We start from the raw sequence: 15012 nt of genomic DNA on the forward strand, positions 1-15012 counted from the left end.
TGTTTAAATAAATCATTTGAGATTGGTAATAGGCATAACTTATGCGCACAGGTTTTCTATTTGTTTTAAAACTGTATGCAATTCCTCAAAATTAAGAATTGTTTGTCCAATTACACGACAAATACGAAATTTAATGCTTTTGATAAACCACCAAAATGGGATGAAGAGGGAGGAATAAATGACCAGGTTATACTTTGTGTATTTGTGAACACTTGAATGTCTGAATTTAAAAGTTGATACAAATTATAAAGTATATTTCTGGCAGAATGGAAATTTGAAGTGTTATCAGAAAAGACTTCAGTGGAAATACTCCGTGAATTAAATCTTTAAAATGCTGCAATAAACAACTGTGAAGTGAGATCAGAAATTAATTCTAAATGGATAGCTTAGTAGTGAAACATGAAAAGTGCTATATAAGATTTACTTAGTCTTAGACCTCTGCCTGCAACGATGTATCATAATTGGACTGCCGTAGTCTACTGCGCAAGTAGAGAATGGTCGGTTGGTTTTCCGATACAAAAATACTATGATTGTTGTCATTATTATTGTTATAAATAGTATTATTCTGTAATTTGTTGGAAGATGTTTCAAATTGAGCATTTATATTTTTAGCACTTGAAGCTCTTGTGTATACTTACTAGCAATACTAATCAGTTGCTTTTCAGAAGAGGCATGGAATTCATTATTTGTAACAGATCTTCTATTGGTCTGAGTTAATTAGTATTTTTTTAATTACTATTTTGTTTTTGTTTTGTATTTAATTTTCTATTTTTGTTTTCATTTGTTACATCTGTCTTCAAAGTTGTCATCAGTTCATCTATTTTTTAATATTACCAAACTGTTCCATCATTTCTGATTCTTTCTACCCTTGGACATGAAATTGACCTCTCGTATCTTTTACAATAAATTTCTTTGATCTATCATGTTCTTTTATATGAATTGTCGAATCATTGTTTGGTATAAATTCATCATCTGTGCCCTTTCCATAAACAATCGATATCATTACAAGTGATTCATCAATATTACCGTTATAAATGGAGCTAGTTACTACAGGTTTATCTGAATTGGATTATTCTATTTCGGTTAATATTTTCTTTTGCTTATCCTCTTGTTTATAAATTAGGTGTTCAACTATACCACTTGTATTAATGTTATTAAGAAACGGTGGCTGTGTACAACAATTGTAGATATTCCTGGCTAATCCCCATTCAATAACTCTTGATTCCAATTCATTTTCTTAGCATCTGCTTTAGACATTTCTAGAACTTTATCATCTTGATCTTCAACTAGCATTTTAACACTTCTTGGCACACTGCGACGTTGTTGACATAATTTATCTTTTTCAACTGGAATGATTTTTTTTATCACATGTTAGCACATTATCATTAACTTTCTTTTTATCATAAATTTCTATTTTAGATTTTTGTGGAAAATCATTTTCATTCATTTTAGTTGATGACTGCTGTTTTGTAAATAAATCTTAAATATTGTTATAAATAAATTTGTTAGCGTGTTTATTTACTAAACTACTCGTACAATTTTCCTTATTATTATTATGTACTTCATTGCTGTTAATTTTTAATGAATCTCTTTCTGTATTATCTTCTGTCGATTCTTCAATAATAACTTTATAACTTAACTTTCTAAATGTTTTTTGTTGTATAGGTAGTTCAACCGATTCTTAAGCAATTATATCATTGATAATAAATTTTAATAGTATTGTATTAGCACTTCATTTCTTTTAACTGTTGGCCTTTTAACAGATTTTTGTAAACCACCTTGTTTAACAATGATATATTCATTTTTTGCCTTTGTATTTACACTGACATTAGAATCACTTGATTTATTTTTAGATGTAATATCTGTTCCATTTGGAGCTGTTACACTTATTTCACTGACGACATCATCGATTAGCAATGTTTTTGATGATTTTTACCAGTACATTTCCCTTTTGTATGATTATGTTTAACAATACCACTACGACTAATATCTAAAACACTTGTACTCAAAGTTAAATCAGTACTATTTTTACGACTTGAAAGCATCAAATGTAACTGCTAAACATCTTCAATTTTCAAAAAATTCTTGAGTATAGTTTAGAGATTTTCATGAGTGTTATGCACAACAGTATTGTTGCCCTTAATGTTACTAAGTATATAACCTAATTTAGTTTCCTGAATAATAGAGTATCTGGAATTTCGAATGAATTTCCCAGGCAAGATAAGAATCAAATAGAATTGAGCTCCAATCAGTATGTCAATGCTGAAATTGGGAACTGCTAGAAATATGTTATGAGGAAGATTAAGATTAAAAAGGTCAAATGTGGTTGATGGAAAGCTGTCTGATATATCAGATAAAACAGCACATTTCACTTTGAACGAAAAGTTTTTATAACGAGAGCGTAATGTAAGTGTAACTGTATTTGGATTGAGAGAGTGAATTATTCATGCCTGAAATGGGGAGGGAGATAATTTTTAATGAATTTAAGTCCTACTTTTTGGAAAACTTTATGTGCAAAAATTTGCCTGGCTAACAGAATCTAATAAGATTCTACATGATGATTACCGTATATATATATCATTGGTGTTGCATATGGCTGTTGTAAAAGTACATTTTTGACTGATTATTAAATGAACAATAGGTATTACTTTCAGGTTTATTTATCTAAATTAGAATCGTTAATTTTGTCCATATGAATGACAGCATTATGTTTTTTAGTACAAATCTTACAAAACATTTTTGAGTAACACTCATTAATAGAATGGCCTTTATTTAAACAAATAATGTTTTATTTGTTGGCATAATAACTGTTTTGCCTCAAAAAATCTGCAATCACTAATAGACAAATTTAAAAATTCTTTACAATATCGAAATGATGGTTTGACTTACATAACAAACACTGATTAGAATTAAATTTTGAATAATAACAAACATTTCCCTTATATTGTTTATCAGAATTCAAGGTAAAGCATTTGTTAAAAGATTTGGCTGGATTGTTGTAACACTGTCCTTTGGTTTCGTTTTCTGTTTTCACTTGCGAGTTTGAAGTGAATGCTTTAATATTTTTGAGAAGTTGACATCTCGAATTAAGAAATTCGATAAATCATTAAAGGGAAACCTTTCATTAGATAATTTTACCTTCCATAATTTTGAGATATTGTAGTCCAATTATGATGTTAGAAGTTGGACGACAATAAATTCATATGTGTTTACAGGAAGTTGCATTGATTCAAGCGAATTCATATATGAGGAAATCTCATTCATAAAATTTGATGAACAATCAACTGATTCTCTTTATATAGAATCTGAGCTTAAAATGTGGTCAGCATTATGAAATGCAATTATATATTTGTTATCAAATCATGTTTTTAATATTTCGAGCATTAACATAATTTTCATTTGTTATTGTGAAATTTTTAATGATTGCTAAGGCTTTGTCCTTAAGAAATGAACGGAAATAATGTAATTTTTGGATTAGATAAATCATCTCTATTATGTACTAAATCATTAAATATATTAAAATAAAGTTGCCACTCTACCACATTACCTCTAAATAAAGGTATATTAATGGGTTGTAATTGTGTTTGAACTAACTTCTTGATTAGATGATTTTTTTTATTGTTTTAGTCCTGTAATTGACAGTAAAAATAGATTATTCTTTCAGACATCAATTTTAATGAAAATTTGTAATTACACTTATCTAACCCTCTGCTTCAAAAGTTATATGTTCCTGATGTGTGCTTTTTGTTTTTTGGGGGGTGAAAATTACCTTGTTAAAAAATTCAAAAACCATAATTTAAAAGTTTCACTGAAATCATGTTTAAATATGTAGTAGAATAAACATTCTATGTTGTGGAACATAATTTATGATTTTCTACTACATTTCAACCCTTAGAACCGTCCTTATGATTGATATTAAACAAAATTAGTTTTCAACAGTTTGAATGTTTTAATGGTGCATTTATAATGAATTAAAATTAAAATCCCTTTACTGTTTATAATATAATTTATGATTTATTGCAACATTTCAACCCTTAATAACCACCCTTTAAGAAAAAAATTACTAAAATTATAGATGTGTTTTGTAGTTCAAAATCATTTAAATGTGTAGAATAAACATTTATAATGAAACAAAATTTATAATGTGTTGCAATGTTGCAACCCTTAGAATCCATCCTAATGATAAAAAAATTTAGTTTTCAAGTTTTTTTTCTCTCCCATACCTAGGAGGGTACTAACTAATGCATTGCACACCCTCAGAGGTTGCCTTTGCCTCTACCTACCAAGACCCCACGGCACCCAGCTGCTATGCTGTCCCTCACGGGAGTCGTTCACCCAGTAGGCCAGGACTGGGTCTTTTATATGCCTGCCTCTAACCGTATCCCCTCCCTAGGGAGGGATCCAGCCGGGTCTCAGTCTTTTTTTATTACCCACTAACTCAGGGGGTCCCTGGTCAGTCATCAAGAGTGGTCCACCTCAGCAAACCACCCTCTCATGAGCAGAGCTGTCCCTGTAAGACTCTACCTCCAGGTTACCCCGTTTCAAAGTTTTCAACAGCTTAAAATGTTTTAATGTTATAATGAATATACGTTTTACAGTTGTTAATGTAATTTTTAATTTATTGCAACATCCCAAACCTTACAAACCAGTAGTGATTAAAATTAATCATGTTTTCTTAAAATTAAAAACTACCACCATGTGTTCATTCTTTCGGTTTTGGAAATGTACTGACTATACCATATAAAAGAGATATACATTCACAAATTAACATGTACAATATACCTATACATCTATGCACACAAAGTTCTATCATTCATCAGCAGATGTTCGCCTACGGTGTGCTCATCAGTTACTTTTCTTCTCCTACCTATACTTTCATCTATATATAAATATGTATATGTTAATAGTGTCATATACACTGTATATATACATATACACAGATATGAGTGTATGAGAATATACTTATCTCATTCAATACATAGATAGTTATATATGTTCACATGTATTAATAAATGCTCCAAAACTGTCGAGAATATAAAAATTTACATGCTCCAAAGATTTCACCAAAAAATGTGATTTTTAACGATAACTTCTTAATTTTTAAGCTATCTAATCATTCAAAAAAACATTTTGCAGGGAATTTCAAGGGCTACAACGCAGGTACAAGCTCAGATTCCTTGAGCCCTTTGTTCTCAAAATTTTTGAGTTTAAAGGGGTTGGGGAAGGTGGTCCTCACACTCAAATGCAAACTTCTAACGATGATACTCAATCAATTTTTATATTATAGAAATAAAAAAAACCCAAAATTTTCAGTAAAAAAACCTAAAGTTTTGTATGCTAGCAATTTTATTTTTACATATATTCTTTAGTTTTTGAATTATTGTGAAAGAGAAAATTTTTAAAAAAATTTTCAAATTTATATCATCCCCTTTTTTCATATCTAGGCATTCCAAACCTGTCAAACTTTTAGAACATACTGTTAGTACTTAAATAATGTAAATTGTAAAAGGATTACGTTCGATTCCAATTCTTGTGGAAAATTCATTTGTTTCATTGCTGATTTTTTCTCTGAAAAAGTAAGACAACCCATTTTATTTTCATCATAACTCCATTAGTTTTCATTTGACTTTTTCACATGACTTTTACCAAACCTAATTTTAAAGGTCTTTTCAAGTACTTTGAAAAATATCCTATAAGTTTTACTCGAAAACATTTTCGTTATTTAATGTTGAAAGGTTCAACTTCAGTTTTCAGTGAACAAAAAGTTACCTTCAACGAGGCATAACTCTGTTCATATTGCATCTACAGAAAAAAAAACCAATCTCTTTGTTATTTTATAAGCTTCATTTTTGTTAATATTTTTTTTTTTTTTGTAAAACATAAGGTTTTTGAGTTATTCGTGAAAAATCATTCAATGGTTGGATGAAAAATCAACATTTTCAATTACAAATAACTAAGGAAGTATTGAGAAAAAAAAATTTTATAGAGCATTTTTTGCTTAGAATTTATTCCTCCATCAATTTCTGTGGTATTTTGAATGTAATCATTTCCACCCCCGAGAATTTATTACTTCATCACTTACTAGTAAACAAATAATTATTACATCAGCGCTATAATCTTCACTGCCTCTTCAGCTTCAATTATGTTAAAGCCTTCCTAAAAAAATTATTTATTATTGCGCCTTCAACATCAGTAGAGATCAGATTATATTAATTTGCATTCTTTCCTTAAAATCTAACGAAGATGCACATTTTCACTATATTTACAATATTTTTCGGTAGGGTACCTAGTTAATAAATGAAATCTTACGTTGTAGCTGGCCAAACCTATTAGCTGCATGGCTCTTAGAGTGCACTTAGCAGCCGCGCGTCTATTGTTTTGGTACGATAATATTATTATGAGACCAAGTAAAACAGACTCACACGAGACAAAGACTGTAAATACCATTCTGCATCATGCACACCTATTGCAGCACTCCTCCCACGAGGCAATTAAATTGCACGTTATTGTTGATGTGTTCATTGCATCAGATTAGTTTTTTATTTATTTGTGCAAAGTTTAATGTTTACCATGGTTCCTGAAAAAAAAATGTCTTTTCATAGACAGCTGTCTATTCTGGAACATTAACATATGACAGAAATGTTTTATATTGTTGACTTCACGAGAAAAATATTTCATGCACAAAAAAGTTTCAAATAGACCAGCATGTGATACAAGTCCTCATATTGTAGGATTCCAAAGGAAAGCCCACGACAACTTATAACAGCGGCAAGTACCAGTGATTTCACTTGCAAAAGTAAACAAAAAAAACCACATTAGCATGGATTTATGTGAAGCATTGCTTAAGTAATATTCCTCTTCACAACCTTACAAATCCTACGTTCAAAAATTTTCTGTGAAACTATTGCTTAAAAAAACATTGTAAAATTACAAACCAACAGTTTACATACACGTTCCGGAAGAAATACGTTATGAACTCTAGGAGAGCATTAGTTGGATTTCAGCTGAGCCTTTACATTGTGAATTCAATTGTCAGTGCATCATAACTAGAGCCTTCTTCTTCCTATTTGGTGGCCTGCAAAGACCTTGAAAAGACAAATTATTCTGTGATCGCGAGATTTGTGAATCAGGGTATTAAAAAAATATTTCCTGAATCTTCTGCATACGAATGCGTTTATATTTCTCTAAGATGCTGCTCCCTATATGATCAAGGTAGCCAAAGCCCTCCAAGTATTTTATCCCAATTTGATTCATGTACTTGCTTTGCTCACAGAGTACATAGACTCATCAAAGAAGTACGATCCACATTTGGGAATAAAATAAACCGATTTCATCAACAAGGTGTTTGTTAAGGCACCTGCTCGCAATAAGGCCTATAAAAAAAAACTGCCAAATGCGTTTTTACCCCCAAAACCAGTGGCAACTCGAAGGGGAATGTGGATTGAAGATGCACTTTTTTACAATGAACATTTTGAGGCCATCAAAGGTGTAGTAAATGACTTCAATAGTGCAGAGGCTATGGCAGTTTGTCAGTCAAAGGAAGAATTTAACAATTCCAGAATAAAAAAAACTGTGATTAGCACTCATTTTCCCCACATACCTACAAGTATTAAAATGTTTGAAACTCAAGGTCTGGTGTTGACTGAATCTATTCAGTTAATGAATAAAATCCGCCAAATGAACTGTGCATCCCAGAGGTATTTCCATAAACTTAAAGGAAAATTTCAAAACCAGGCTTTGAACCTTTGTGTCAAATTGATAGTTTTATTAATGGGACAGGTGAAATTTTGCCAGAAACAAAGTGATAACATAGCATCCAAATTCAAATACTGCCCAGTTACCTCAGTGGATGTGGAACGATCTTTTTTCACATATAAAAATATTTTGTGAGATCAAAGACACAATCTTACTACCGAACATTTGGAACAGTACCTGATAGTTTACATTTACAAAAGTAAATAACTGTTGAATAATTGTTAATTATTGAATTTATTGATATGTTATTAATCTACTTACTAATTTTAACTGATTTTGAAAAAAAACTAACTAAAAATTACTATTTTTTTTATTATTTAAAGTTGCATATTTTGACACTTTTCATGCTTTTTATGTTGCATATAATCCGGTCTCTAAACTTCAGTAATTGGTGGTACTATACCACTAATGAATCTGCCTACATATACATTTATGTTTACACAGTTACACCAATGCAGTCTTTACTTAAAATAAGCAAAATATAGTTTATTTACACATATAAATATCCAACGTTATATATAATCTTGTACAAAATTTATAAACTGTTAAATGTAACTACGCAACCATTCTTGTCTTTTTTTTTGTATTAAAAAAAAAGCAAGAACATAATTAAATTTATCAGTGTTAAATTCCAACATGAGAGTAACTACTGAATTCACTTTTCCTCAGTATATAATATATATATATATATTTTAGCTATTAGATAGTTTTTAACTTATACAATATTTGCAGAAAGTTTAGAGACAGATCTAAAAAAACATCAACTTTTGAAAGAAAGTAGTTTTAGTGATACGAAACAAGAAAATTATGTAATCTACATATAGTACATTGTTTAGTAAATGGGCCAACTCACCAAGCTAAGCTGGTCTAGTGGTGAATGTGTCTTCGCAAATCAGCTGATTTCAAAGTCGAGAGTTCTAAGGATCAAATCCTAGTAAAGGCAGTTACTTTTATATGAATTTGAATACTATATTGTAGATACCAGTATTCTATGATGGTTGGGTTTCAATTAACTATGCATCTTAGAAATGGTCAACCTGAGACTGTACAAGACTACATTTAATTTACACTCATACAAACGAGTATCATCCTCATTCGTCCTCTAAAGTAATCCTGATGGATTACTAAAGTCCGGATGGATTACTAGTCCAGAGACTAAATGGTAAAAAAAAAAAAAAAAAAAAAAATAGTTAACGGGTCCCTACTACCCTTGTAGTACTCCATCCTCTTCAGCATGGAGTCGATAAGCTTCAGACACACATCCTTCATAAAGTTCTGCAAAATCTGCGTCAACATAAATTTCACCTCAAGTCTTACTCTTAGCCTTTTGTTTGGCTAGATGTTGAACCATCATGTTCCATATATTTTCAATGGGATTTAGGCTCTTTGCTGACCACAGAAGAACCTAAACATCTTGCATCAAAACCCAGTCCTTGGTGTAGTGAGGAATGTGATATGGGACATTGTTGCTGGTAGATAAATATTCACCAAGCAATGTTTTAATCGATGGTAATATGATTTCTTCCATTGTATTTTACACTATTCATAGTCCCTCCAATAAAAGAAAGCTCCGCTGGATCCTTAGATGTGATGTAATCCTGCATCAGCATGGCCTTGCTACCAGCCTTAACTGCCACAAGCTGGTAAACATTTTTCAATCTTGTACATCGAACCCCGATTCTGCACCTAGGAAATAGTTCAAACTGGCTTCCATCTGAGAAGACAAAATGACCCAAGCCTCCTTACAGTTTACGGAGCACACAGAAAAACCTACTTACATACTGAATCCCTGAAGACACACAAATATTGAAGTCATTATCATTTTTCTTCATAACAGATAGTAAAACACCATGACTTGCATTTCAGTTTTTACAACACAAAATTAAAAAAACTTTTGATCCTGATGAGGCAAGGTTTTACACGGTCCACCACTTTACGAAGCTTTAATGATGGTGCCGGCTTCCTTAAAATGTCTTGCTGTGTTCTCAACACATGTTTTAATACATTAAGTTTAGATGCTTTTGATCAGTATGAGTTACCGCCTTTATGCAAACTGATAATTTGGCACTTGGTATCTTCAGACACAAATGATCACCCCCAGTATTTACTTTCACAAAACAGTAAAAGGTATAGGAAAATTATAAAGAAGAATCTACTCAAAGAGGTCACGACAAAATGCAGGTGAAGCCAATCTGCCACAAACAAGACACAGAGACAGCAGCTATGCAGTCAGAACAGGTCTAAGCACTGCCAATTGGGAGTTATCAGAGAACCAAAATGCCCAACTTTGCCACTGAATTTCCCGCCCAAAAAAACATTTGTTTGAGAGGCAACCAGATTAGTAGGATTTTTTTCTCAGATTAATTTATTTTATGATCATTATGCCGTAACAAAACTGCAGTAAAAATCTCATAGCTGTAGGAGTAGTGGTTTTCAAGAGAAAAAAGTTAATTGCAAAAACAGGATCTTTTTAGCCCCGTTTTAAAATTGAAAAAATCATTGACAAATGCAGTTAGTTTACGGAGAAAAGTGGATTCAACGAAATGTAGGCCTGTCTGTAAACTTTCTGGCAACATTGCAGTATGAATCGATTACCTAAACCTTTTGACACTGACCTTAAAATAGACTAACAACTTACCTTTGCTTCTCCAAAAATTATGTAAGTATCAGAAGCAGGATTTTTAAATACATCAGGCTTATTTATAACAAAGAGTATGTTCTTTGACTTGCGAATGGTCACTCGTGACACACTCTGTATCTGTAACATAAAATCATTGTAACTTTAATAAAAAATAAATAAAAAACTTTTTAAAAACATACATTTCTATATCTAAACATCATACTAAAAAGTAAAAAAATAATATTTTCAAAAGTAAAGAATTACTGAAAAATTAAGTTTAGCATACAAAATAATTCAATTCAATTTGAGGAAAAAAGGATTCAAACAATTGATTACCCAGTAAACATAAGTAGAAGATAATTTTGTTTTCAACAAAATAATATGTGTAAAGATGTCTATTTTTGCAAGACCACAATGAAGATCATGGGGCGCACTTTCATATTCAATATATACATAAATTCTTTAAATAAGACAAAGGTTTTGATGCAAAATGGAAATTATAGCTTAAATATACAATATCTAGTAAATCTCTTTGGATGAACAAAGTTTAAGATGCAAAAGAGAACTGAGGTGCAACCCCATGCTTTTCATTGTCATCTTGTAAAAGTAGACAACTTTATATATATTTTGTTGAAAATAAAATGACTTGCTATTTATGTTACCTGGGTTATCCATTGTTTGGATCCTTCTTTCCTAGAATTGAATTATTTAGTATGCTAAACTTAATTTTTCAGTAATCCTTTACTTTTGAAAATATTTTTTACTTTTTAGTATGATGTTTACATAAAAAAAAGTATGTTTTCAAAATGTTTTTTTTTGTTAATTTTTTAGTTACAGTAAATTTCTATTATATACATAAATACCAACTAATTAATCACATTGCACTAAAAACTGCACTCTAAAATTGACAGTGGTCTTGTGAATGTATAAACTTATAAATGCATTATGGTGGCATAAAACTGCAACTGTCACTGGTTTTTTTTTTTTTTTTTTTAAAAACATGTTTTATTTAATTAATTAATTACAATTAAATTTTACATTATATAATTTAAATGTTTGTAGATAATTTACTATAACTGTTATATAATCTATGAAAAAGAAGTTAATATTATTAATATATTAAAATATACCAAAACATGCAAAACTGAAACCGTGGAAGCATGAACTGTGGAACAAAGGTGAGTTACAGAAAAGCATGTAAAAATATAATTAACAAATGATTGTACAGATAAAATAACCATAGCGTTATCAAATAATTAAGAGTAAAATGTTACATTTGTTATAACCACATAATTCTGTAACAGTGGATCATCTTGGCAAGTGACATCCTGAAAACTGAAGGGTACAGATGGTCAATTCATATTCAATAAACTGTTGCCTATAGATTACCAAAGTTAATGTTGGATCTTTACTTAATTTTATGTTTTAACAATTGCAAATTTTGTTTATGGAGTCTTCAAAATAAATGTTTTCTCATTTTGATTTATTATAGTAATTTTATTATAAATAATCAATTGATGAAGTTGTTACTCGATGAAAATCCATTTTCACAAAAGAATATGAACAATCATGTATTTAATTGTTAGAAAATTATTTAAAAAATCCCAACAGCTGTTTCAGTACACAGTACCTTCCTCAGATAATGCAAACAGAATCACCTGAGGAAGGTACTGTGTACCGAAACAGCAGCTGTGATTTTTAAAATAATTTTGTGAAAATCAAATGCATATTTGTTCAATTTCTTTTGTAATAATTTTATTTCTGGTATATTGCCCTGCAAAAAAAAATCCTGAGAGGGTTTTTCTATACATAAAAAAATAAAAACAAAGTAGGCTGATCAATTTGGCAAATTAATGGTAGAGTCAAGTCCAAATCACTGATTTAATCTATTTCTGTTTGATAACTTAATTTATAATCAAGAAAAAGATGAAATCTGCAAGTAGTGCTATTTATTTTTCCGTAACAAAACTAGTTTCTCAAAACCATATCTTTGTTTATATGCTATCTTCACATAGAGACCATCAGATACAGGATTGGAAATATTTAAATTATTTATTTTTAAATATAGTAACTTGCTATTTTAAGTTATTTCTGGTAATGCAATTCTGGATTAATTTTTCATGCTTTAATTACTGAACATTGCATTAGTTTAAATTGAAGAGTAATAATACTTTTAATATAATAAATAAAAAAAACATTTTCTTGTCAAAAATAAATGTTTTACACTATTCACCTTTTTGTTTCATACTTGTTATTTCCAGACTAGTCAATTTTACTAGTAGAATTTAAAAATATAAGTATTAATATTCTTTACTGATAATTTAAAAAGATTTTAACTTATGAATCAGGTATAATAATTAAATAAATATCTTTTCACCTTTCTTATAATCTATTCTCTCCTATATTATACAAACTAATTAAGAGATAATCCAATAAATAAAATAATATAATGTTAAGAATATAAAAACACAATGGTTTTAAAATTAATTTTTGATTGTTTTTTACTACCATTTTTTTTATTAAAAATTAATTAAAACACAATTAAAAACTTCATTAATGAAATAAAAATAAATTATTGTTATAATCTGTTGATTGCTAATGAAACCATGTTTTTGTACTATATTTAATTATATTATTTCCCTATGCCAGTGATCGTGTTCAAATTTTACTTAACTACTTCTAATTATTTTTATTGAAGATTTTTTATTATGCGTATTTGATCAAATGCGAGGAATTTACAATCGATTTATAAAACTGACAGTTTCTAAACTTGAAAACATTGATTTTTTCTAAATTATTGGTATAATTAAATGTTTATTCATTGTATTTATGAGCAAGTAAATATTCCTGAGTGTTTTTAGAAGTAGTTGTCATTCTTAAGCAGAATTTTCTTTTAATTATTTTGTGGCTTTCTGCACTTTATCTTACCGGCACCTGTTTTATTGTAAATACATGAATTGATTTAGTAATTTATTTCAGTTTGTTTTTAGAAGCAACTTTAGTCATTTCTTTTTTTTAATTTACACATTTGAGTAACACAAGTAATATTTCCCTCTGTACAGTTTAAATATATCATCTAATCCATTCTGAAGTTCAGTTCATTATTTTGAGGCAAAACAGTAAATAATAGTCAAAGAATAGTTTTTACATAATAATGATATCCAGTTGATGAAATTAGTACTGGATTTTTTTCTATTTTAATAAAGTAACCTTTGAAATATAAATCCAACCTTTGGTTTTACAATTTCTTGTTTATACATGTTTATTATTAAAAGGTTAAAAATAGTAGTACCTATAAGGTTAAATCAATTAAATGGAAGTTAATCATCATAAATGATATTGTCCGTTCTGATTATCCCATTTTAGTTTTTATTTTACTTTTGTTATACATCTTTTATGTTTTATATACCATTGCGTTTGCAGAATGTAAAAGGAAAAGTTTCCTATCACACTACCTCATTTTTAGTATTAGAACACTAAGAGAATTAATGTGCATATATGGCTCTGCCCATCTGTTAAGATTAATGTTTAGTTAATGAGATCATACATTTTCATCACAGAAAATGTCAGAATTCTGTCTACAAAACAAATATGTAAATACAGTACATAGGCTATATTTCAAATTACTATTAAAGTGATAATTAAAACTTTATTTATTTAAATACAATTAGTATCAATTTATTATTATTAATCATACTTCCTGGCATTGCCTATTGATGAAATTTTGCACAGTTACTAAGGTCAAATAGCAATACAATATTCCACCAATACTTTTGCAAATATCCCCCCCGTATGGAAGTAAATTAAGGGTGCGGGTGTAATAATTTAACATACTTCCTGACATTGCCCAATGATGAAATTTTGCAGTTACTAAGGTTGGGTGACAATACAATATTCCATCATTACTTTTGCAAACATCCCCCTGTATGGGGATAAATTAAGGGTGAGGGTGTAAAAATTGCAAAATCTGCAAAACAGTTATGCAAATTTTTTGGGGTCTCAGATGACAAATCTGATAGTCGTTTGAAATAAAAAAAATGACAAAAACTTGATACGGGAGTTTTTGCGCTTTCAAATTTGACATTTTGAAAATTTATTTGATATTTTATAAATAAATTAGAAATTTCAATATATGATATTATCCTTTGAAATCCAAATTAACAAACTAGGAGTGTAGTCTTAGAGGTTCTGCTGAGTACGGACATATTTTTGTGCGCTCTGTTCTTATTTTGGTTTAGCTATCTGGTCTGTAGGATTGGTAATTGTTGGCGGAATATAATTAGATGTTTTTTACTTTGACTACTTTTGGAAAACAGACTTACCTTTTTATTAAGTTTTTAGCTTTACGACCTTTATTGCCATAGGCAATAGGGTCTATAGCTGACTGTCAGTAGCTGTTTCAAGTTAGCGGGGATTAGTTGGTTGTTGAATGTGTGGAGCTGTTTATATTTATTTGATAACATTGACTATTGTAATTTTATTTCAATTATTTGTTATTTTTTGATAGCATGGACTGTTAAAGCATTATAGGTTATAATAATTTTATTTGGTTCAGTGATAAGAACTTGATAGTGGAGTTAATTTTAATTACAAATATTCCCAACCCCCCAAAAATACCAAGTGGGGTGTATGAGAAC

At 29.6% G+C, this 15012-nt stretch overlaps 1 protein-coding gene across 1 annotated transcript in view; it reads right to left on the bottom strand.

The window, feature by feature from the left end:
- Nacalpha (nascent polypeptide associated complex protein alpha subunit) overlaps positions 1-15012 on the bottom strand; it is a 52654-nt gene that overhangs the window by 6400 nt on the left and 31242 nt on the right. Inside the window, exon 3 of the mRNA XM_075362447.1 lies at positions 10394-10513. Coding sequence (XP_075218562.1) covers positions 10394-10513 — 120 coding nt within the window. The remainder of the gene's footprint in view (positions 1-10393; positions 10514-15012) is intronic.

Source organism: Lycorma delicatula, chromosome 4 (genome assembly GCF_047948215.1).
Source record: "Lycorma delicatula isolate Av1 chromosome 4, ASM4794821v1, whole genome shotgun sequence".
NCBI classification, from domain to species: Eukaryota; Metazoa; Arthropoda; class Insecta; order Hemiptera; family Fulgoridae; genus Lycorma; species Lycorma delicatula.